Raw genomic sequence first — 25,572 nt, forward strand, 5'->3', positions numbered from 1 at the left:
TTCCTGCCTGTTCCTACGAAGATTTATATTAAATTGTTATTTGTTTGTATCGTATCTTGTTTCACGTCTCGTTCGTCCAGCACAACGCGTAACAACCGCATTTGTGATCATTTGAAGCCGCATTTAAACTGTATTGTGGAAGTTCAAACTCGGGGCACCATATCAGTCCATTATATGGAGAAAAATGCTGAAATGTTTTCCTCAAAAAACATAATTTCTTTACGACTGAAGAAAGAAAGACATGAACATCTCGGATAAGTACATGAGGGGGTGAGTACAGTATCTGTACGTTTTTTTTCTGGAAATGGACTTCTCCTTTAATCCTCTGCGAAACAGTGTTTACAGCTCACTCAGTTCAGTCAGGGCGGGTCTAAGGTAAGACGGCCATGTCAATCAACTATCATGGGAGTGGCCTTGGTCAATGTGACATCACAGACAAGATGCTGAGAATGGCCCAATATGAAAAAGGGGATATTATTTATAAAGATTCCCTAACCCACTGGGTGGATTTTTATGATTATAGGGCGGTTGTGTACACACACTGCCAACACACATTTTTGCTCAAACATGTAAAAGTGAGTTTTGCATCCGATGACGCCTTTAACAGTCATACTATTAATAATACTCATACAAAACAGCTAGTGTAAATTGTAATAGTATTTCACATTATTACCATTTATACTGTATTTTTCATCAAACGAACGCAGCCTCAGCTTTAGGAAATTCTTAATATTTTTCTAGAACTTAATTTTTGCATTTAGGAACAATCTTATGAACTATTTAGAGCAATGAGCATGTCTGGCAACTGATAGTGCTGCAGATGCAGTGCACAGAGCAGAATGTACATCACCGGAGCACTGGCTTTTTGTTCAGTAGAGTGTTTGGTGTCAGAATGGGAAAATCTGCCAATTTATCAGAGTTTGTTAAAGGACAAATTGTGATGGCACAGCGCTTCGGAACTCTGCTATCTCGGAAACAGCACACATTATTGGTTGTTCACATGTCCCTGTGGTGCGTATGTATCAAAAGTGGTGCACGGATGGCCAAACCACAAACCGTTGTCCGGCCGTGTGTCATCCGCAGCTCATTGATGCCAGGGGAGAGTGCATTGTTCACCACAGTGCCACAAATCACCAGCAGCTACAAAAGTGTCAACAAATGCGTCACAGCACACAGTCCATCACAGTCTTCTGCGTACGGGTCTGTGCAGCCGTACATCCAGCCGGGTCCCCATGCCATCACCAACAACGCATGGGCTCAAGATCATCAAGAATGGACTGTGGAAGATTGGAAGAAAGTCGCTTGGTCTGACGAATCTAGATTGCTGATGTTTGATGCTTGAATTGCCAACTGAGGCTATGGCACATGCAGGCACTGTTGGTTGGACACAGGCCGATTATGCTGTGGGCAATTTTTTCTTGAGGTACTTTAGGCCCAATTATCCCAATAACACAGTCCGTGATGGCTGTCAGGTGTCTGAAAATTGGTACGGACCAAGTGCACCCTTTCATGGCAACTGTGTTCCCTGCTGGTGATGGCCGTTACCAACAGGATAATGCACTATAGCACACTGCCAGAAATGTGAAAGACTGCTTTGAGGAGGAGGATGGTGAGTTTCTGTTAATGCCTTAGCCTCCAAATATACCAAACGTTTGTGGTTTGACTTTGAAAAGCAGGTTTGCACTATATCACCACCACCTCACAATGTACAGAATGTGGAGGACCTGCTGTTGACATTACGGTAGCTCCACGAGACTATCGCCACCTCACAGAATCAATGCACTGCTGCGTGGATCCTGTTTTGTGGGCTAAAGGAGGTCCTAAAGGTTATTAGATATTAGGTGCTCGTAATGTAATGGCTCATTGGCGTATATACATACACACACACATATTATTTGCAGTTAAAGGGCACTTACTATGCCCCTTCTTACAAGATGTAATATTAATCTTATGGCTCTCCTGAATGTGCCTGTGAAGTTTCAAATCCAAATACAATACAGATTGTTTATTATAACATGTTAAAAAGTTTAATTTTTGGGGCGGGTCTAAAAAGTGCTGTTTTAGGGGTGTGTTCCCTTACATGAAAATGAGCTGCAACTTCCCGCCCAACTCCAGAAGGGGGCGGAGCCTAGACGTCCCTGTTTTGCGTATGGCAATAAACAGTGAGGAGAAGCAACATGAGCGAGCGTGAGAGGACCAGTATTTTTACTATACTTCAATGGAACAAATAAACGATTTCTTACCAAGAGTTGCTGAACAGTAAATTGAAGTGTGCAATCTGTGATCACGTGCAGTTGCAGACGATCGCAAAAGTGTGCAGTCGCTTTCTTATGCGTGCTGTTTTAGCGCTTTCACTTTCGGCCCTCGAATGCCCCCCACTATGGCGTGACACCTGTCCTGCTTGATGTAGACGCAAAGTAATCTGTTTAACGTGTTTACATGACAGAATTTTAATTTTGTTCGGTTTATAGAAAGGTTTATCCCACCCCTCTTTTTTTATTTTGTTTGAGGTGTTTATATGGAGCATTTTCATTCAGATGGGACTTTTAAACCGATTACCAGTGATCAGAATATAACTGCAGTAGCCTGTTAAATGATCTTTTAGCTTTACGTTTTCCCAGTTAAATCCAATCAATAAACAAGATAAACTCTGTACCTTACTTTTTTATGTTATAATCATCAAGTAATCCAAGAAAACTTGCATAATGCGATTACTTTCCTTTATTTACAGGTATAGAAAAATATCAATGAACTTTACAGAAATATATATAAATAAACAAACATTTGTAAAACCAAATCGTAGTTGTGCATAGAAATTTAGTAAAACTCCTAAAAAGTCTCAATAGACATTTACAGCAGAAACACTAATATCCTTGAATATTTTATGATCATGAAACAGAGCATGAGTGTTTCTGACGGGACGCTGCTTTCGACACAGCCAATCACACGCAGACAAAATGGCTGATATGGTAACATGCCCCTGTCAGTCAATATTGGTGGGCGGGGCTACCAAAATATGACGTCATTTTGCAGACAGGCTCTTAGTACTTGTTTTTTGAGCCTGGTTTGATTTTATGAAAATTAAAAAAAAAAAAAGATTGGATGTATTTTTACCATTATAAGATGGCTGTGTACACACAATCCAACATACATTTCTGTCCAAACACCTTCTATTTTGCATAATAGGTGTCCATTTAATTACTAATAAAATAAAATAAAATAATAAAAGTTGTTTTCTTTTATGGTTTTAATTTTAGTTTAACTCCAATGACCCTTCAAGCAACACTTTAGCAGCACTCGGGCAGGGGTGGACCAGATACAGACTCAGACGAGCTCCAGACGTCCTGAATATACTGAAGGTCTGGAGAGGCTGTGCCGGCCTCAGTCAGGACAGAAATATGAGCCTCAGATTCGATTCATCACAGAACATCCCTCTTTACAGCCATTTCAACGGCTGGAGGTCAGTGAGTTTCAGCTGTTATCGGTGTCTATCCACTGTGTGTTCTATGGGTCACTGTTAGTAGTCATTGTATCACGCTCCCATGGTTTGTAGATCTAGTGCTGTTTTATTTTCCCATTATTCTCATGCCTTCGTGCTTCAGCTGTGAAGGTTAAAGTTTTTGTGTGTGTGTATAGAGAGAGACATCTGTCATCAGTGTGACAGTGCTGTCATGACTTACACATTTACCTTCACACTGATGAACGGAGAAACACACTACACTGAGACAAACAAACAAGAGTAACACACACACACTCCAAGACGGTCCATAAAATAGGTCTAAAGTAAACTGTGTTTGTATGAATATTGATTTTTACAGGTATTTTACCCATATTCTGAATCAATTTAGGATTAAAGGAAATGAATTAAGTAAACCTAATGGGTACATTTATTTCATCAAAATCAGAGTAAAAACTGTAAAACTAAAATATAATTACTTTTTTTAAATATGTACATTCATATTATTATATATAATTATATTATTATACAATTATTATACAAAATTATTATATTATTATACAAAACATTTATGCTTTATATTGTTTTGTGAAAACTATATTTTGATGAATATAAAGTTCAAAGGAATAGCATTTTTCTTTGCATAAATGTCCTTACTATCACTTTTGCAATATCAATTAAATGCATCCTTGCTGAAAAAAGTATTCATTTAAAAAAATACTTTTGTATTTTATACTGATTTTGTCAGGATTCTGTCTCGTTTGTTATGTTTTTCCTAGTGTTTTTTTCCCCTATGGTTCTTGTACATTTGGTTTAGTCTGTGTTCCCCCCTTTGGTTTTGTGCTTTTTGGTTTAGTCTTGCCCTTATTTGTACTTCCCCTCGTTTGCTCGTTTGTTGCCACACCCCTGTTTCTGTGTATTTATAGTCTTGTCTGCTCACAGCCGACTGTCGGTCGATGTTGTTACTTCGTGTTTTTCCCTGTTCCGTGGATTTATGTTTGTTTTTGCTGGACTTTTTCACCTTTCTTTAATAAAGTGTTTTGTTATATTCCCGTGTTCCTGGCATCTCTCTGGATCTTCGCTCCTGCACACGACCGTGACAGTTCGACCGACCAGAACTAAAGATGAGTCAGGCTGAGGCTACACTGTGGGGAATACGGCAAGGTGGTCGTGGGTTGGAGCGGTATGTGGAGGATTTTATCGAGTTATCCCACCAGGTAGGCTGGCCCGAAGCTTCTCTCTCCGCTGTGTTTGTTTTGGGGCTGGATGATGAGACGATACGCTGCGATCTTCCCGCTAGTAGTTTCTCCTTGATCGAGCTAATCAATCTTATTCTCTATTTAAACGGATCTGATTTTGAAGTAGAGGTTCTAAGTCCGATTCAGTCTCATCTTCCAGTCCCCTCTCAGACGCAGCGCAACGTGCCAGCCTGCCCTAAGCCGAGAACCTCCACATACCGTCCTAACGGCTCGAACCGCCAGACCAGTCCCACATCACCAGTCATCCTCCAGAGCTCCACTGTGGTCCTCAGCCCGATGCAGCCGGCTTCCTCTCCGCGCTCAAGCCCGCCGGCTTCCTCTCCGCGCTCAAGCCCGCCGGCTTCCTCTCCGCGCTCAAGCCCGCCGGCTTCCTCTCCGCGCTCAAGCCCGCCGGCTTCCTCTCCGCGCTCAAGCCCGCCGGCTTCCTCTCCGCGCTCAAGCCCGCCGGCTTCCTCTCCGCGCTCAAGCCCGCCGGCCACCAGGCCCAAGCCAGAGATGGCTGCCACGCAGAGATGGCTGCCACGCCAGAGTCTGCACGATGATGGCTGCCATCCCACAGTCTAATCACAAGATGGCTGCCATTTCAAAACCTGCTCAAGTCACGTCCACCAAGCCAAAGCATGTTCATGCCATGCCTGCCGCTCCAGGGCCTGCTCACGCCATGCCTGCCGCTCCAGGGCCTGCTCACGCCATGCCTGCCGCTCCAGGGCCTGCTCACGCCATGCCTGCCGCTCCAGGGCCTGCTCACGCCATGCCTGCCGCTCCAGGGCCTGCTCACGCCATGCCTGCCGCTCCAGGGCCTGCTCACGCCATGCCTGCCGCTCCAGGGCCTGCTCACGCCATGCCTGCCGCTCACGCCATGCCTGCCGCTCCAGGGCCTGCTCACGCCATGCCTGCCGCTCCAGGGCCTGCTCACGCCATGCCTGCCGCTCCAGGGCCTGCTCACGCCATGCCTGCCGCTCCAGGGCCTGCTCACGCCATGCCTGCCGCTCCAGGGCCTGCTCACGCCATGCCTGCCGCTCCAGGGCCTGCTCACGCCATGCCTGCCGCTCCAGGGCCTGCTCACGCCATGCCTGCCGCTCCAGGGCCTGCTCACGCCATGCCTGCCGCTCCAGGGCCTGCTCACGCCATGCCTGCCGCTCCAGGGCCTGCTCACGCCATGCCTGCCGCTCCAGGGCCTGCTCACGCCATGCCTGCCGCTCCAGGGCCTGCTCACGCCATGCCTGCCGCTCCAGGGCCTGCTCACGCCATGCCTGCCGCTCCAGGGCCTGCTCACGCCATGCCTGCCGCTCCAGGGCCTGCTCACGCCATGCCAGAGTCTGCACGCATGATGGCCGCCATCCCCAAACCTGTTCACAAGATGGCTGCCATCCCAGAGCCAGTCCACAAGATGGCCGCCTTCCCCGAGCCTGTTCTCAAGATGGCCGCCTTCACAGAGCTAGTTCACAAGATGGCCGCCTTCACAGAACCAGTTCATAAGATGGCCCACGTGCTGGACTCACCCCTAATGGCTGTATGGGGAGCAAAAAAGGCGATCCGTCACGTCACGGCCACTGCTGCACAACCACGTCAAGCATCTGAGTCACGTCAAGCATCTGAGTCACGTCAAGCAACTGAGTCACGTCAAGACACAGCTGCTGTTCTCCATGAGTCAAGCCAAGGTACAGCTGTTGATCTCCATGAATCAAGCCAAGTCACAGCTGTGTTCCAAGAGCCAAGTCAAGATACAGCTGTTGTTCCCCAGGAGTCAAGTCACGCTGCTGCTGCCGCCGCCGCCGCCGGGAGTCAAGTCACGCTGCTGCTGCCGCCGCCGCGGAGTCAAGTGCCTCAGCTGATCTTCACAAATCCAGTCTAGTCACTACAAGTCTAGCTTCCAAGTCACACAACGTCAAGGCTGTCGTTTCTGAGTCGAGTAGGCTCACAACTGGTCTCCAGGAACCACGTCAAGTCACCAATGCTCTCCAAAGGTCTAGTCAAGTCACACCTGCTGTTCCAGCACAGTCAAGTCATTTCACAGCTGCTGTTCCTACAAAGTCAAGTTATGCCACAGCAGCTGTTCCCTCAAAGCTAAGTCAGATCACAGCTGCTTGTCCCACATCAAGTCAAGTTACAGCTATCCCTTCAGAGCCAAGTCAAGTCACAGCTGTTTCACTTGAGCCAGGTTACGCCTCGTCTAACCACTCCGAGCCTAGGCATGCCTCGTCCGATGGCCCAGGGTTGAGTCACGTCCTGTCCAACGGCCCAGTGTCTAGTCACAGCTCATCCGACATCCCAAGGTCACGACCTAACATGACAGCCAGCGTATTGGACCCACCACAACCACCCGCTGCGGCTCTTCCTTTGATGGCAGTTGCTATCTGGTGTGTGTGGGCTGCACACTGTGCCCCTGAGGCCATGTCTGTTCATACGTCAGTTTCTGAGGTCGCATCTGGTCACCACCCTGCTCCAGAGCGCTCGTCTGATCACAAGCCCGCTCTGGGACCACCCTCGGTCGGGGAAGCTGCGCCAATGCCTCCAGAGGTGTCAGCCACGGCTGTAGATCCTCCAATGGAGGCGGCGTCCCTCAACAACCTTTCTGCTTCTCCCCTATTCTGTCTGCCTCCTCTATCTCTGCTTTCCCCAGGTCCCAGGCCAGGAGACGGTTTCCTGCTCCGCTCCAGCTCCCGCCTGGTCTCAGGCCTGCTCCAGAGTTCCTGTCTGGTCTCAAGTCAGCTCCAGGGCTCCTGTCAGTTGGAGAAGCTGTGCCAATGCCTCCTGAGGTGTCTGCTTCTGCTGTGGATCCTCCTTCGGAGGCAGCGCTCCCCCACAGACTCTCTGCTTCTCCCTTTCTTCTGTCCACCTTCTCTATCCCTGCTCTCCCCAGGTCCCAAGCCTTGACGCAGTTGCCCTGGAAGGCTCCTGAGCCGGAGCCCTGTCCAGCGCGCCCTCCTGAGCCGGAGCCCTGTCCAGCTCGCCCTCCAGAGTCGGCTCCTCCTCCAGCGCGCCCTCCAGAGTCGGCTCCTCCTCCAGTGCGCCCTCCTGCGTGCCCTCCTCCAGTCGGCTCCTCCTCCTGCGCGCCCCTCCTGCGCGCCCTCCAGAGTCGGCTCCTCCTCCAGCGCGCCCTCCAGAGTCGGCTCCTCCAGCGCGCCCTCCTGCGCGCCCTCCAGAGTCGGCTCCTCCTCCAGCGCGCCCTCCAGAGTCGGCTTCCCCTCCAGCGCGCCCTCCTGCGCGCCCTCCACAGTCGGCTCCTCCTCCAGCGCGCCCTCCTGAGTCAGCGCGCCCTCCTGAGTCGGCTCCTCCGTCAGCGCGCCCTCCTGCGCGCCCTCCTGAGTCGGCTCCTCCGTCAGCGCGCCCTCCTGAGTCGGCTCCTCCGTCAGCGCGCCCTCCTGAGTCGGCTCCTCCGTCAGCGCGCCCTCCTGAGTCGGCTCCTCCGTCAGCGCGCCCTCCTGAGTCGGCTCCTCCGTCAGCGCGCCCTCCTGAGTCGGCTCCTCCGTCCAGCGCGCCCTCCTCCTGCGCGCCCTCCTGAGTCGGCTCCTCCGTCCAGCGCGCCCTCCTGCGCGCCCTCCTGAGTCGGCTCCTCCGTCAGCGCGCCCTCCTGAGTCGGCTCCTCCGTCAGCGCGCCCTCCTGAGTCGGCTCCTCCGTCCGCGCCCCTCCTGAGTCGGCTCCTCCGTCAGCGCGCCCTCCTGAGTCGGCTCCTCCGTCAGCGCGCCCTCCTGAGTCGGCTCCTCCGTCAGCGCGCCCTCCTGAGTCGGCTCCTCCGTCAGCGCGCCCTCCTGAGTCGGCTCCTCCGTCAGCGCGCCCTCCTGAGTCGGCTCCTCCGTCAGCGCGCCCTCCTGAGTCGGCTCCTCCGTCAGCGCGCCCTCCTGAGTCGGCTCCTCCGTCAGCGCGCCCTCCTGAGTCGGCTCCTCCGTCAGCGCGCCCTCCTGAGTCGGCTCCTCCGTCTGCGCGCCCTCCTGCGCGCCCTCCTGAGTCGGCTCCCCGTCCAGCGCGCCCTCCTGCGCGCCCTCCTGAGCCAGCACCTTATCCAGCGCTCCCTAGGGCTGGTAGAACCCTAATTTCCCCCAAGGAGTTTTTGGGGGGGGTACTACTCCCTGGATTATCCATGGCCGCTTGGACTGTGTGCGCGGTCATGGCCCCTGATCCTCCTGATCCACCATGGCCGCTTGGACTGTGTGCGCGGCCATGGCCCCTGATCCCCCTGATTCGCCATGGCCGCCTGGTCAATACTCCTGGCCATGACTCCCTGATCTCCCAGACCCGCCCTGGAGGCATTAACCTGCTTCCCCGTATGTCTGCCTTGTGCGGCCTCCAGGGCGCCCACCCTCCCACTCCTAGGTGTTTAGTTACGGCGCAAGTCGCGCCTTAGGGGAGGGGGGGGTAATGTCAGGATTCTGTCTCGTTTGTTATGTTTTTCCTAGTGTTTTTTTTCCCCTATGGTTCTTGTACATTTGGTTTAGTCTGTGTTCCCCCCCTTTGGTTTTGTGCTTTTTGGTTTAGTCTTGCCCTTATTTGTACTTCCCCTCGTTTGCTCGTTTGTTGCCACACCCCTGTTTCTGTGTATTTATAGTCTTGTCTGCTCACACCCGACTGTCGGTCGATGTTGTTACTTCGTGTTTTTCCCTGTTCCGTGGATTTATGTTTGTTTTTGCTGGACTTTTTCACCTTTCTTTAATAAAGTGTTTTGTTATATTCCCGTGTTCCTGGCATCTCTCTGGATCTTCGCTCCTGCACACGACCGTGACAGATTTCAACTTTTGAATGTTTATATATATTTTCTGACAAACCATTTTTACAAATAGGAATGTGTTTGGTCCAGTAATTTATACTTCTATTTTTGACTGCCACATTTTTATCAATTAAATTTTATGATTTTATACTGACATTGACATACTGTAAAACAAAACAGAACGTAATATATTTTGGTATATTTTAGCATGTCTGTAACGACACACACACTCAAAAGGATGCAAAAAAATAACAAATATTTAAAGAAATAGGTTAACATTTAGAAAAGAAAATATTTATATAGGTAGGTTAACATTTAGAAAGAACAAGAACTGGATATGAAAAACCTGAGCTATTCTGCTTTAGTGCAATAACTTGGGCTTGTTGGCAGTATAATTGTGTATATCTATGAGAAGAGCCTAAACTCTGTGGGTTTTCCTTACGGTGACGCAGATCTCTGTGAGTGTGTGCGTCAGAGACCAGACTGAGCAATCAGCAAACGCACAGCACTGCTACAGCGAGTGTCAGTCCAATCAAAATTATCATTCACACACACACTCCTCGTTCAGAGACACTGAATGTGATATGGCAATCTTTGGCAGAAACCCACATGAATGCATCCAAGCAGGCAGATGACAAATGTCCGGTACTGTACTACAGTATGTCAGAGCCCAGCTCACAGAAAGAGAAATCCAATACTGGACGTCGATAATCAAAATGATCAGTTACCGTAAGCCTGATACAATAGGATCAATTTACAGAACAGTCCTTACTAAACATGCATTAGAAACCGCTGAGATTTATAGGAGAAATTGGAGCAGTTCAGTAAAACACACGACTGCATCCTGAGAAACCAAGCAGTGAAAGACACTGTTACATGAACAGCTGTTGAAAAATCAACACTCTCTGCTCACTCTCAGGCCATCCAAGATTAGGATGAGTTTGTTTCTTCATCAGATTTGTAGAAATGTGTCATTCCATCACTGTCTCACCAATGGATGTGAATGGGTGCCGTCAGAATAGAGTCCAAACAGCTGATAAAACATCACAATAATCCACAAGTAATCCACACCACTCCAGTCCATCAGTTCACATCTTGAGAAGACAAAAGCTATGTGTCTGTAAAAAACAAATGTGTGGTTGTAAGAAAACATCAAGATGTTTTAACTTTAAACCATTGCTTCTGGCTAAAATCCAAAATACATGTCCATAATAACGCTTCCTTTAGTGAAAAAGTCTATCTCTCACATCAAAATCCAGCCACATGTTTGTTTAGAACTGTTTTGGCTTGTAAACGGTGCTTGATCTGTGCAGATTTCTCTCCTGATTCAGAGCAGACCATTGTTTCACTGGAGGAAGCGTTATTATGGGTTATGGACTTTAATTATGGTTATGGATTTATTGTTTATGGATTTTAAATTTGTTTCAGCTTTTGTCTTCTCAAGATGTGAACTGATGGACTGGAGTGGCGTGGTTTACTTGTGGATTATTGTGATGTTTTTATCAGCTGTTTGGACTCTCATTCTGACGGCACCCATTCACTGCAGAGGATCCATTGGTGAGACAGTGATGGAATGACACATTTCTACAAATCTGATGAAGAAACAAACTCATCCTAATCTTGGATGATCTGAGGGGGAGTGTATTTTCAGCAGATGTTATTTTTGGGTGAACTATTCCTTTAAGAGTCTCGCTAAGGCACAGGCGTGGGAACAGGCCGGAATCCCATGATACGAAGCCTATTGTGTTTCCTGTGAAGGGTTGGATGTACCAAGATGTATCAAGTGTTGCAATATGTTTCATCACAGAATTAAGAAGTTAATATGACACTGCTTTGAGATTTCATGAGTTATATCAAACCTTCTACCAAGCAGACAGTCTCATTCAGACACACATTTAATTAAGCAGCAAATGATCTTTTCCAAACAATGTAGCTTATTCCTGCTACAAACCGCCTTTTAGACAGGAAGAGACCCCAACCAACATGTAATGTGATCAAGTTGGCATAAATCAAACCGATAAAATTACAAGAACACATTAAAAATTACATTTAAATCATGGCAGGATAGTTTTATAAAAATAAAACTGCTTCACGATGCCATAGAAGAACCTTTTTTGTTTAAACGGATCCATAAAGAACCTTTTTGTGGTGAAAGAAGGTTCTTCAGATTATAAAAAAGGTAAGAAAGAGATGCTTCTTTGAAGAAAGTTTGACTGAATGGTTCTTTGTTGAACCAAAGATGATTCTTCTGTGACATCACTGTGAAGAACCTTTTAAAGCAATTTTATATTAAGAGTGTACAGGGGAAAAAACATAGCAGGAAGTGTTTATATAATCAGTGGTCAGAATTTCGGCCTGACCAGAAGTATTTAGCATTAACATTTAATAAGTTTTTCATGGATATCTAGTTTATTTGCTACTAAGTTCCAGAAAACCCTGAATACTTTTGAAAGTTTTGATGCCACTATTCTGGCAAACATTGATTCAGTATTGTGAGGAAAGAGTATTGCAATATGTACTGCATTGATTTTCCTCTGCTTCTAACAGAAGCACACAAAACAAAGAGACAGGAAAAACAAAGACAGACAGACAGATAGACAGACAGATAGATAGATAGATAGATAGATGGATAGATAGATAGATAGATAGATAGATAGATAGATAGACTATACTGAGAACTACATAAAAACACACACACACACACACACACACACACACACAGTGTGTAGGAGGAGCAAACACTGAAGATATGTGTGATATTAGAGCAAGGCTGAGGTTTTAAGTAAAGGAAAGGGAAAAGAAAAAGAAGATAAGAGGGAGCTCTAAGAAATACAGATTAAACAGATCAAGAGAATCAAATGTTCCTTGATCTCTGGGAAAGATTATTTCCTTTATAATGGCAGGAGCTGTCAATGTGTTCGTTATGATGAAAGCATTCGTGAGAGTGAAGACATGACGACATCACTGCATTTGTGAGCTTAACAAACCTGATCAGCACTGAAACCTGTTACACAATGACAGCTGATCAGTTCATCTAAATTCTGAAGATCAGTTCATCTCAGCAGCTGTAACAGGAAAATGCAGCAAAAGTTTTCAAAAGAGTTTCACATGTGTAATACTGATTTCACACGTAGAGATGTCATAGCAGTGGGCGTTTACATTGAGGTTTTAAGAGAGACAAGTCCCTGTAAAACAATTAATTCAGAGGCCTAAAATCAAGGTAGATTACGACAGTTTTTGATGTAATAAACAAAAGAAACAGTACAAATGCACATCAAGAAACATTAAAAAAAAAAAATGAACCCTAACCTTATGAAAAGTATATTTTGTTAATGTCAAACTGAGTAACTATAAAAAAACTACAAAAGACTTAATATTCATGATTCATGTTTGTACAGCAGTTGAATAAAAAGAAAACATTTACTATATTTATTTATTTATTTTAAAGTCACATAAGCTTGTGTCACTAATATTTTAATTATTATAGTACTAATGTTTTTTTTTTCCTTAATTATATTTTTTTTGCAGAAAACCATATAAACATAACCAAAAATTCTGTAGAATTTATATGTAAAGTATTAATTGCTTTATCATCTTGGACATCTTTAATTATCCTTGACCAACAGTATTATTCTCTGTTTAACACATTCACATAAACAGTAATCACATAAACTTGTAAAACCCTGTGGCATAATGATTAATGTTGATCATGAATAAAACAAAAGATGATTAACAACAAAAAAAATGCTCAAACACACTCTCAGACAAATAGATACAAAAGTTTTTAGTGGGGCACCTTTATCCCTTATTTACCTCTGAAGGTGTATAAAGGTACATATTGATACCGTAACGGTACACAATAGTGCCTTTTAATAGGCTACTGCAACAGTAACAGCTCTGTACCTTTTTCTGTTGAGAGTGTGCGTAAGGAGCAGCATACAATCAAAACAAATCAGTGTATCGCATCACCCTGAAGGGCTTTATCATGCAATAATGACCAGCTGGCTGTAACAGTTCATCTATTTATTTATTTGGTGAGTACTCACCAAATAAATAAATAAATGAATTTTAAATATTTTTTGAAGATGAAATTGTTTTATCATCTTGTGGTTTAGCTTTAAACTACATACTGCACATACACACACAGTCAAAAGCAGATGAAAGACAGACGCAGACCTTTCTCCTTTTGTCTCATCTTCACTGAATGTGACTGAATCACTTCTCAGACTCAGACTCAATACAAAAGTCCTTGATGCTTTCAACCTCTTTTGATCAGGTTAGATAGAGGAAATCCAATACATCCAACATCAACACAGTGAAAGCAACGTGATTTCCACCTGAAATTAACAGCATTTATACATTCCCGTGCTTCCTTCACCTACATAACACACACACACACACCTGCCCTCATCTCATTATTACACATGTACTCATTATTCATCAGGCTGGATGCGTGTGATGTACATGCAAACACATCAAGATGTAAAACAAGGTGATACAAAGAGAACGAGGCCATTAGAGGAAGAGAGAGTGAAAAAAGCCAATGGAAATATGTGCAAAAGTTTGTCTGAAAGTGAAGTGACATTTCAACAGCTGAACATCATCATCATCATTATACGGGTGAAGGGCACTAAACAGCCAAAGAGACACTATGAAGTACTTCTGCTGATAAATATATGTGGCTTATAGATGTATATATAGAAAGAGTGAGAACAAGAGCTTTGCAACTACTAACAATTCGAATATACATTAAAATAACAAGGTTAAATACTGTACATTCTTCTACTTCTGCTTACTGAAGCTGACAAATAAAAGCTTTTGCTTATTGAATTCATAACCTTTTTAACAATTTAATATTTTATTATTATTTTATCAATGTAATATTTGATGTTTATTGAAAGCATTAAATGATAATCAATTCATTCATAATTAATAATTTATTAAAACAATGTTTATTTTATCAGAAATTTTTTGTTTCAACTTTTCTGAATTCTGTTTCAGTGATTTAATTTGATTTTATTAATAAAACAACGGTGTTAATCAATTGAATTTATAAAACACAAAAAATAAAACAATAACAGAGCACTATGAAATGTGTTGGGTTTTTTTTTTCAAATATTTAGCATTGTCTGTTTTAAGTTCTCTGGATTCTGTGTTTTATGATTTTATTTTAATATTATGACATTCAAAAACAGTAGTATTCATTTGCATAATACATTTTTTTAATTAATGTAATTACATTAAATGTGAACAACCTGTCAATCGAAGTGCAGCACAACAGTGTAAATTTAAACTGTATTATTGCTTTTATAACTTCGAAAAATAAATCCTGCTGCACAATAGTAGTAATATATTTCATTCATAATTTTTTCAAAATCAAAAGGCTTCAGACATGAGTGTAACATTAGAAACAGGTGTTTGATCTCTGATTCTGTGTTTAATGAAGTCACTTCCGACTAAAGCAGCTCCAGCGGGAGTAACGTGTATCGTAGAGGCCGCGTGACGACTGATTGCACGGGGAGCTCCAGACGCAGCACAGTAATCATCACAGCACAAAAACACTGCTCTGTTCTCTGTTTCTGTCACTTGATTCATGTCTCAGAGTTTTTACTATCGATATAAATCCTGACTCACTATGCAACATATTCTACCCAACAACTGCCGATTTAGACCACAGCTTACGTGCTGTTTAATAGCAGTTAAAGAGTCAAAGACACAATGACAACTTTTAAAATGACAGTTCACTCAATACTCAAACTTCTGTCATCATTTACTCATAATGAAGTTGTTCCTTGATGGTTCTTCTTCATTGTTTCTTTTTTCTGCTGAACACAAAAGATGCTGTTGGTAACCAAACAGTTGACGGTACCCACTGACTTCCATAGTATGGAAAAAATACTAATCACTGGTTATTGTCAACATTTTTTACAACATCTTCTTTTGTGTTCAACAGAAGAAAGTCACACAGGTTTGGAGCATGATATTGATATCATCATGTGATGCAACCCGAGAAGTCTCATTCGTGTTACGGAATTACGGAATTGCCGTAATTAGGAGATTCCAACTTGTAAAAAGCTTAATCTACACATACATCCAATTTTCTAAAAGCTCTAAATTGCACCACCTGACCACTGCAACATCAAACACTCAAAATGCAGTTATCTCATCATATTTCTGTTTAATAAATCTAATAAATGACTATTGTATTAACATATTAATAACACAAGGTCTAACTAAATTCATAATACAGTTTATTGTAGCTAGCACAGAGTTAGATAATTAATGTCTAATGTCCTGCTAAATCACCTAAATGAGCTTAATTCAATTTTAGGTTTTAATTGAGTTACTTGCAAAACGACTGTGACTTGTCATATTGTGGTTTTGCTTACTGATTACTTAAATGACACTGATTGATTTGAAATGTTAACAGTGCTGCCATAGAAAGGCATAATTCTGAGTCCAAGGAGGCTGTAAAGTGTTTTAAATAATGATTAGTGAATTTGTAAAACAAACTTTTGAATAAAATACTTAAACATGTTTAAAAATAATGATTAACGTGTACACTGACTGATTATGTTTCAGGTGTAAAGAAAACACTATTATTTTTGATTTAACAACAGGTGCACCACATGACATTTTTACAGTCTTTAAATGTAAACTTAAGTTAAAAACAACATAAAAGTGTTACAAAACAAGCTTGAATACAAAGAGAGATTTTAGTAACTTTTTAGCCACATTTTTAAACATTTTCTGTTCATAATTTTCATTTTCTTTATTTTTAAAATGTTTTCTTCTATTTGTCGCTGCCCCTAAATCATATGCAAATCATATGCAATAGCAGTCTGAGAGTACATTGTTTACATCTTTTCTTTTGTCTGTTATCATTTTTTTCAGCACACTGTTGACAGTTTTGCAAGGCTGCCTGGACTTTAAGTTTGGATTCAATCAGATCATTGGCACCATTAGATCATTTGTCAACATCTGGACATTTGTTGATCCTTATTTGATCACAAATATTGGCTATTTCACACATCAAACAAATCAGAATGTGCGGTTCACCTTATGAAAGTCTAGTTTGCATGCTGCTAAGTGTCTCAAACCAATCTCTGAATATCTTTCAAAGATCTGAAGCAGTACCCTGGCAAATCCAGATATTGATTTCCCTCGCCGGTTTAATCTGGGTTTTATTTTGTGGTGAAATGATAAAAACCTGTGCGTCCAGACGCAGTGCTGCTGTCAGCCAGTCTGACTGGAGCTTGTGATTCTTTCAAGTGTTGCGTGTAATAATACACATCAGACGGTCAGCGGACGGCCTGTGGACGTGCCGTCTGAAACTATACACGTCTCATGCGGTGCCTTCTGCAGATCTGTCAGTAATATTAGGAAGCATATGGAAACCCATTTACTGGCAGAACATCCTGCAGCCCTGAAGCCTAATGGATAATGGAGGCTTTAGGCTGTTCGTTCTCTTATATGTTTCTGTATTACCAGCCCGGGAAAACTGCACTGACATTAACAACCAAAATGAAGTTGATAAATAATTCTCATTCCTCTATAAATGATTTTTCACATACATATTCACAAAGACATATGAAAACAAGTTTTCAGTCATGTTTAGGTTGAATATCAGAGGATAAGGCTGAAAGTTGAGACTGACCGCTGCTGTTTCGGCTCTTCCTGTTGTTTCTTCCCCCCGTCAGCAGCATCTTCAAGCTGTTCTTAAACATGATGCAGAGGAGGAGACACCAACGCCTGGACAGGACGAGAGAAGAGATGCATTTAGCAATGCATACTGTGTAATGCATACTTTTTCAAATGTAGGGATACAAGAATCCCAGAGAAATGACCTGACCAGTGTCAGAAACACTTTGAGTCAATCGATGTGAAATATGACACTTAAAACCTGACATTTGAAAAATAGTCAGAAAATTGATTGAACCTTTATCTAAAAAGCTTGCATATGTGTTTTAGAAGCATTTAGAAGTATTTGACACAAATTCTTTTATGCATACTTTTATGCATTTTTCTGCAAAAAAAAAAAAAAAATTCTAAAGCCTAAATGTTGAGGCTTTAGAAATGTATCTTTTAAGGGTTAAAATCCACCAGACATTTATATTCTGTTATATTCAGATTGCTGTTGACAAATTACACTAAACATGCTTTTTCACTTCACGCACACACACAAGCAGAGGCATGACAACAATAGCTCTGGAGAGGATGCGACTTAGCAAAAGGCATTGTGTGTCATGCACTAAGCTGGCTTATTGCTTTGCCCCATGTAATCGAATTCAGAAACAGGCAAAAGAGTGTGGAAAACAATAAAAACACTGCTGAAATATCCTGAGCTTATTTAGACTGGATGAATTGTAAGTGTAATGTCTGTGATATCATGCGAGTACAGCAGAGAGAAAGTCGAGCTTTTGTATTACCCAATACCATTAGCAGACGCATCTGGAGTGTTTCCTGTTTGAACGTAGAGGGAGAACATTAGCATAGAAACTAAGTGACTGCCTCTTTTTAGCACGGTCTCATTCTCTCTCTCTGTCTGAGACGACTAAACAATCGCTCACAGTTTGACTGGTTAGCGTGTAACGACATCACTGCGACCTAAAACACTTTTTAAATTGATGTCCACTTAAAAGTAGGACAATATTCAGACAAAAATGATAATAATTCATTATGTTATGACATTAAGTACATTTGACCAATTCTTGATATGGTGACCAGACATTTTAATTTGCAGAGAAACCACACAATCTGTGCTTAAAATGAGCCTAAAATGCAAAATAATCATTCTTATTATGGGTAGTATTATTAAAAGTTGTAATTATTTTGTGATGAAAAAGAAGTAAGTTCCTATGAGCAAATGAAAAAGCAGAGAGAAGAGAGAAACTGGCTCTTCTTTTAAACAAACTCCTAAGAACATCACACCTTTCACTGAACCAAACATTTTTGGCGACACAAGTCAAATGTTCAAGACAGCAGCACAATTACTCAGCTCAGTGCTCTTCTCTTAATACATTTTCCATTTTTCCCTCTACTTCTTAATTGCTCATCAATGCAACAGAACGCCGCGGTGTCGACACTCTCGGTGCTTGTGGAACGGCTCTTTTAAAATGTCTTAAAACAAAGGCAGTACTGACTCCTCCTGATACTATAAGCTGGAAAAAGAACAAAACTCTAAACATTCTGGACCTGATCCATTTGTTCAGAGAGTGTGGTTTGTGTATATGTTGTCTCTGTACCAAAACTATACAACGTTTAATGTGGCATTCTAACAAACTGAGGCTCACTGGAAAAACAACATTTCTGCAAAATGACATTACATTGGTTCTTGCACACTTTGCAACAGTCTCAAAGTGAACCGTCAAGTGAGTGGCGCTGAAAGTGTGTTCAGTTTTATCCAAAAGACAAAAGTGAAAGTGAGATAAAAACACATTTGCTGAATCAATGAAGTCATTTTATTTTAAGTCTTTGAGCTCTTTTATCATGACTTGTGTTTTACAGGACTTACATTAAGTGCAGTGCTGTACCGGGTGCGCTACCAAGCAAGTTTACTACATTAGAAATGCCAAACACATGGAGCTGCTTATTTGATGTACATATGAATAATGTATTGCACTAAGGTAAAAGTATGTTGAGTTCATGACATAGTATTGTGCAAGGAACCATGCACATTAGTCTTTATTAATCAACAATCTGCCTCATAATCATAATATGTGCCAAAAAAAAGTTGTTGGTGTTTTACAGTCACTAATGTCCAGCTGGAAACCGCAGTGAATTGCATGTATAGGTGTGTTTTAGGAGTTTGGGTAACTTGAGGTGCATTTTTCCAAGGAGCCCATGTTTTTTTTTTCCCCTCTTTTTCATAGCACTACAGCACTACATGTGCTGCACACTTTCTGTGGATTGGTTGTGGATTGGTTCTGTGTTGGCGTCACTGATTAAGGTCCTGCTGTTTGTCATTGTCACGGCTCTGTGTGAGGGAGATTCAGGTCATCACGGGTTGTTTGTCACCACTGCTGCATTCATCACTCCAGCAGCGATTGCTTCTTTGGATATTTATTATTTACAGTTATGTTTTGACCAGTGTTATTTTGTATTGCTCAGATAATTTTATACATTTTATTCACATTCTGTTTTTCAGTTTTAAAGTTCTAGTAATTTTTATTTATCTTATCTTTTTATTTCATTATTTGTATTTTTATTACATTTTTATTACTTTTTACATGTATTATTATTTAATTTATTAATTAAAAAATAGTTTTTATTCATTTTAATTTCAGTTTTAGTTTATTTTAGTACACCAAGCAAAACTAAATGAAAATGAGAAATGTTGCTTTATCTAGTTTTATTTTATTTATTTCAGCTAACATTTATTTTATTTCCAGAAACAAATTTTGGTATGGTTTTATTTTTATTTTTTTTAATTAAAAGAATTGAAGAAAGACTGAAATATTATTTTTTGTAAAACATACTTCATGACCGGTGCTTAAAGGGGTCATTGGATGCAAACTTCACTTTTACATGTTGTTTGAACATTAATGTGTGTTGGCAGTGTATGTACAAATCTACCCTATAATGATAAAAAATCATGCAGTGGTTTTTAATTAATCTGTAAAAATAATATACCCTTTTTCAAATCGAGCCATTCTCAGATGCCTGTCATTGTGGCGTCACACCCACAGAGGCCACTCCCACCATAATTGATTGACATGAGCGTCTTACCTCAGATCAGCTGTAACAGTCCGACCTCTTTGTTTTGATGCTGGAGCAGGGATGTAAGTTAGACAAGAATATCTCCGATTGAGCGATTGAGGTGTTGTGTTGCTGGATGTAATAATGAACATAGTGGTCGTCATTTACTCCCGACATCTGAGCCGCTGAAGATGCAGTAGATTACGGTTGTTTGTGAAGGGAATGCGCCTCCCGATCTACATATATCCGTCTATGTTCACGCGAATCATTCGTGATCCAGCTTCACTTACAGCAGAAGTGAGTATAAGGATTTTTTTATGAATCTTTGTGATCGCCTTTCCTAATAATGTGCTAGTTAGCAAGTTTAGCAGCTAAACGCGGCTAAATGTGGCTAAAGTAAACAGGCTCGTCACTCCACAGAGAGAAGAGAGGGGCGGGGGCGAGCAGAGCTCATTTGCATTTAAAGCAACCTCGACCAGAATAAGATGATTTTTGCAGAGCTGATTTTGACAAGGTAAAAAGGGTGTTGTTTTACACAACCATTGAGAATTTTTAACCAAAGTATATTATAAACTTTTCATTAAGACTCTAAAGAATCATATCAACTTGTGGAAAATGGGCATCCGATGACCCCTTTAAGGTAGCTGTAGGTCAGTGCTGCTCCACCTTATTCAGTCCAGGAGGAAAGCTGAAACATTCACAGGAGCTGAAAGAGCTCTGAATGCACTCTGAATGTTGAGTGTCTTGAACAAAGAACCAACGGCGTCACCACACACTGTACAGACAGCTATAAATGTTAAATATATGCAAGAACAATCACAACTTAGTATGCAAATAGATGCAAAATAGAAGGGCAACCACAAATTTGAATGCTTAATAATCTGTCAATGAAGAGCAAGCATACATTTCTTAAAAAACAACATTTGCAAAGCCCAAAATAGATAGCTGAAATTATCTTTAATTAAAAGTAGTATGAATGGCATCTGTTTTAAATTGAGGTTTAAAGCAGAATATTTAAGGAACGTCAGTGCAGGGCTGTAAACACAATCTGTATGAATTATTTTAGTTTTTATGAATATTTGAAATTAGTTTTGATTTTTGCATGTTCAATTTTTATTTTAATTTTAGTTAAGGTCTTAGTAATTTAGTGTTTTTATCATTTTAGTTAGTTTGTTTGGTTTGTTTTTTATGTATGTCTATACAGTTTTTAACAATTTTATTTCAGTTTTAGTTTTAGTTACTAGTTCATGAGCTTAAAATAACATTGAAAACAAAATAACATTACATTTTAATATTTTATTTTGTTTTGGTTAACATTTATTTTATTTCACAAAAACAAAACAAAACCTTTTCTTCTCTGCATTTCTCATCTTCTTAAGTTTGCTTTCCTTTCTTTGTGGCTCTTTGACAGATTTATTTTGTTGCAAGAACATCTTTAATTCAGTATGCAAACAGAAGCAAAGTAGAAGGGGAAGGTTGGAGATTTGCAAATTTCTTAAAAAACATATCATTTTCAAAACAGATAGCCTACCTGCCCGAATCATCTATAAAAGAAGTTTGAATGGAGTTTAAATTGGAGTTTAAAAGAAACCCTAACCAGGAGTTCAGAGGAGCATCAGTGCAGTGCTATCCACAGTGGCCCATATCATTTGTACACTTACGAAGTACACCCGAATTATCAACCAATGGTGTGAGTTTGAGGCGGGACTAACTGTTAGACGTAGTGTTAGTAGTGGTAATCTAGTGCAAATACATACTTCATAAATTACACCCTTGGCACAGAGGAAACCTCAGAAGAAGAGAGAAAAATGAAATAAAGACAGCACCATTGTGCCCTTGAGCGAGCCACTTCATCTCAAGTTGCTTCAGGAAGACTGTGTCTGCAATTAGTTTGCTTTATGTTACACTGAAGAAAAAAAAATGCATTTGAGAAAAGGCAAGCTCTTTACAAAATAAACGCACAAATCTGCACTTAACAAACTGTTCACACCAGTTAGCACTTTTTACATGTTTGTTTGCTTGCCTTTTTGTACAATTAGGCTAACACGTGACTAAAGACGGCTAAATGAATGTTGAATAAAGGTATAGACAAATAAACAAACAGTTAAACAGGTTCATTATAAAAGAAAATGAGTCATTAGCGACTTCTATGAATGCATTTCTTTTCATACAGACTCATCACGTAATCAGTTAATTGCATTAGACGTTACAAAAAGTCAAAAGACACCGTTAATGAGACACAAATGATGCTCTCTGTGGATCTGAAGAGCCGTTGAAGCGCTGGAGCCGGCCTCTGGACGTTTTGTACAATGAACAGCTTTTAGATGCCACAGCCATGTAATGCATCATAAATAAAGCATATTAAACAAAAGCCCAATTAGGGCCCTTGTGTCTCTCTTAAAAATACATTTGGAGAAGGCAAGTGCTGTATTTATCACCAAAACACAAGCTCTTTATGCTCTAGGGTTCTGCAAATGCAGTAGCTCATTTCTAACAGAACTATAGTCTAAATAAAGACACTAATTTATCAAATAAGCTATGTGTTATACATTGGCAGATACTTATATCCAAAACAGCTTACAGTGAGACCAAGGTATGCATTTCTCCAGTGTGTGGGAACAGAAGTCACATCAGCTGAGCTAAACGAACAGCATGTTCTGCTGAAATCACAGCTGAGCTCTGCTGTACTAATAGCTAGTCGGAGTTCTGTTACAGCCATAACAAACTCACTATTACTTCACTTTCATAACTACAGAAAGAAAGTTTGTACAATTTCTGATTGACAAATCCATGTTAGAAACTTTAAAACCATTTGAAGGTTATTTTGAAGCTTTCACAACCTTGTGTAGTTTGAAACTTTGGCAGTTTCAAGAGAGATTTGATGGTTGAAGGTTATGTAAGGTGTTGTGTTGTGTGCTATAAAACATCTGCAGTTCAAACACTGATCTGATGGATGGATGAATAGAATGATTGATAGAACCACAGACAGAACAACAGACTGATAAAATGGATTAACAGAATGATAGTTCAAACAATGCATGCATGGACGGACAATAGAATTATAGATAGATGGATAAACAGAACAACAAAACAATGGACGGATAAAAAGAAGAATGAATGAATGGATGGTTGGATGGATGGATGGATGGATGGATGGATGGAGATGAATAGATAAAAAGTATAGTGGATGGATAATTAGAACAATGGATGGATGGATGATGGATGGATGGATGGATAAAAACAATGAATAGATGGATAAATGGATAAAAAGAACAATGGATGATGGATGGATAGATGGAAAGATGGATGGATGAATAGATAAAAAGTATAGTGGATGGATAATTAGAACAATGGATGGATGATGGATGGATGGATGAATGGATGACAGAACAACAGAACAATGGATGTATAGATGATGGATGGATGGATGGATGAATAAAAAATGTAGTGGATGGATAAAAAGAACAATGGATGGATGATAGAACAACAGAACAATGGATGTATAGATGGATGGATGGATGGATGGATGAATAGTTAAAAAGGATAAATAAATAGACAGATAAATAGAACAATGGATGGATAAAAAGAACAATGGATGGATGGATGGATGACAGAACAACAGAACAATGGATGTATAGATGGATGGATGGATGAATAGTTAAAAAGGATAGTGGATGGATAAATAGAACAAATCGTGGATAAAAAGAACAATGGATGGATAGATGAATAGATAAGTATAGTGGATGGATAAATAGAACAATGGGTGGATGGATGGATGGAAGGACGGATGGATGAACAGATGAAAAGTATAGTGGATGAATAATTAGAAACAAAAAGAAATTAAAGAGAACAATAGATAGATAGATAGCTTTTTCATTCCATGGTAACCTCTGGTTTTCTTGCTCCAAGAAGTAAAGAAATTCATCCGCGTCTGAAAGATGAAGGCCGATGACAGACGTTTCATTTTTGGACAAATTACCCTTTTAAAAGACTAGCGAGACTGACAGCGTAGAAGAGTAATAATATAACTCTGTTGAGCTGATAAGACTGCACACAGTTTACCACTAAGTACATTAAACAGCACATCACAGTTTTCAGAGGTGTGATAACAAAAGCCTGTCAAATTTATTTAGTTTAGCCTCCGAGCTATGAAAGGAAAGAAATTTGACTCATCTGAGCTTAAAATAGCGTTAATAAATGAGACGAACAAATCCTACACCTTCAGCAGCTGCCAGAGGTCTGTGGTGTGTGAGTGGGAGCAGACAGGAAGCCCGGATTCGTTTAGTCAAAGCGAAGCTGTTCTCAGGTAAGCAGAAACAGAAACTCCCACGCAGACACCGGACAGACATCAACCTCACAGCACAGCAGACTCCCGTCATGCACTACATGTGAAAAACAACACTTCACCTGCTCTTCAGTCACATAAACCATCCTGTTACTTAGATCTTTTTAATCATGATTAATTGTTAATGAATATGGTCAAATGACTGGTTGCCTGAGACTGAAGGAACCACGTAAGTGGATTTAAAGAAAAAAATAAAAGCCAGCATGACCTCTTTAAACGCTAGGATCACGCCTTTAGTCATCTGTCATGTCTTATGTTTAACTAAACAAGCGAACACACACTAGTTCTCTTTCCTTTCTCACATTGTCAGCTCTCATTTGGCTGTTTTCCTGTTCATGAAGCAGAGCTGTTCCCTCTGAAACACCCGCACAATTTAAGTGTCACAGTTGATTTGGAATAGGGAATCAAACCAAATCCCTCAGTCCCTAAAGCCAGAGGGACTGGAGACACCTGTCACGAGGAACAAGATGCCGCGCAGGTAAAGCAAGCTGCAGGAACCAAATGATCCGGCAGTCGTGCCATCCCTGCTTAAACGATCAGATCTCATTAGTATTCGAAGGTATTCACACATTAAATGTGCTTCTAGAGTTTTCATAGTGATTTCCATGTTGACTTTGGACCAATGAGGTTTTACGGTGGGCGGGGCTACGCACTAACCAGAACGCAAACCAAACACCAACAATCGTCTTTTCTTTCTGTAAATCTCAACTGAAACTTTTTCAAGACTCTCACTCTGATTGCTTGGGAAAATTTGTTACCATTAGCGATGAATCATTATTCAAATGTAGCATTAGAACCGTGAATCTATTCAAACCAAACGCCCTTCTGCATATCGCTTGTAAAGGCTGTCAGGACACAAACTCAAAAGCAGCCTTTGTCAAGTGGCATATTTTAGTGTAAGCAAAATTTAAGGCTAAGAACAAGCTTGAGGCTAAAGTGCACTGCGAGTAATCTACGTGTCTGTGCAGCAGGGTCTACAGTATTCTGCTGCGATGCACGGGTTGGATCAGTGACAGTGCCATATTGAGTTTAATTAATATTGAAAGCACAGCAGGAGTGAGAGAGGCCAGGATCGGCCGGCTGCCGCTGTGAACAGTAATGAATGTT

At 41.4% G+C, this 25,572-nt stretch overlaps 1 protein-coding gene across 6 annotated transcripts in view; it reads right to left on the reverse strand.

Moving 5' to 3' along the window:
* The window catches only part of tanc2b (tetratricopeptide repeat, ankyrin repeat and coiled-coil containing 2b), a 161,389-nt gene that overhangs the window by 99,412 nt on the left and 36,405 nt on the right, over nt 1-25,572 (reverse strand). For all 6 annotated transcript variants that reach the window (XM_051123545.1, XM_051123541.1, XM_051123542.1 and 3 more), the window contains exon 2: nt 17,080-17,174. In XM_051123545.1, the coding sequence (XP_050979502.1) occupies nt 17,080-17,149 (70 nt within the window). In that variant the 5' untranslated portion in view covers nt 17,150-17,174. The remainder of the gene's footprint in view (nt 1-17,079; nt 17,175-25,572) is intronic.

Source organism: Labeo rohita, chromosome 12, assembly GCF_022985175.1.
Source record: "Labeo rohita strain BAU-BD-2019 chromosome 12, IGBB_LRoh.1.0, whole genome shotgun sequence".
In the NCBI taxonomy this organism is placed as follows: Eukaryota; Metazoa; Chordata; class Actinopteri; order Cypriniformes; family Cyprinidae; genus Labeo; species Labeo rohita.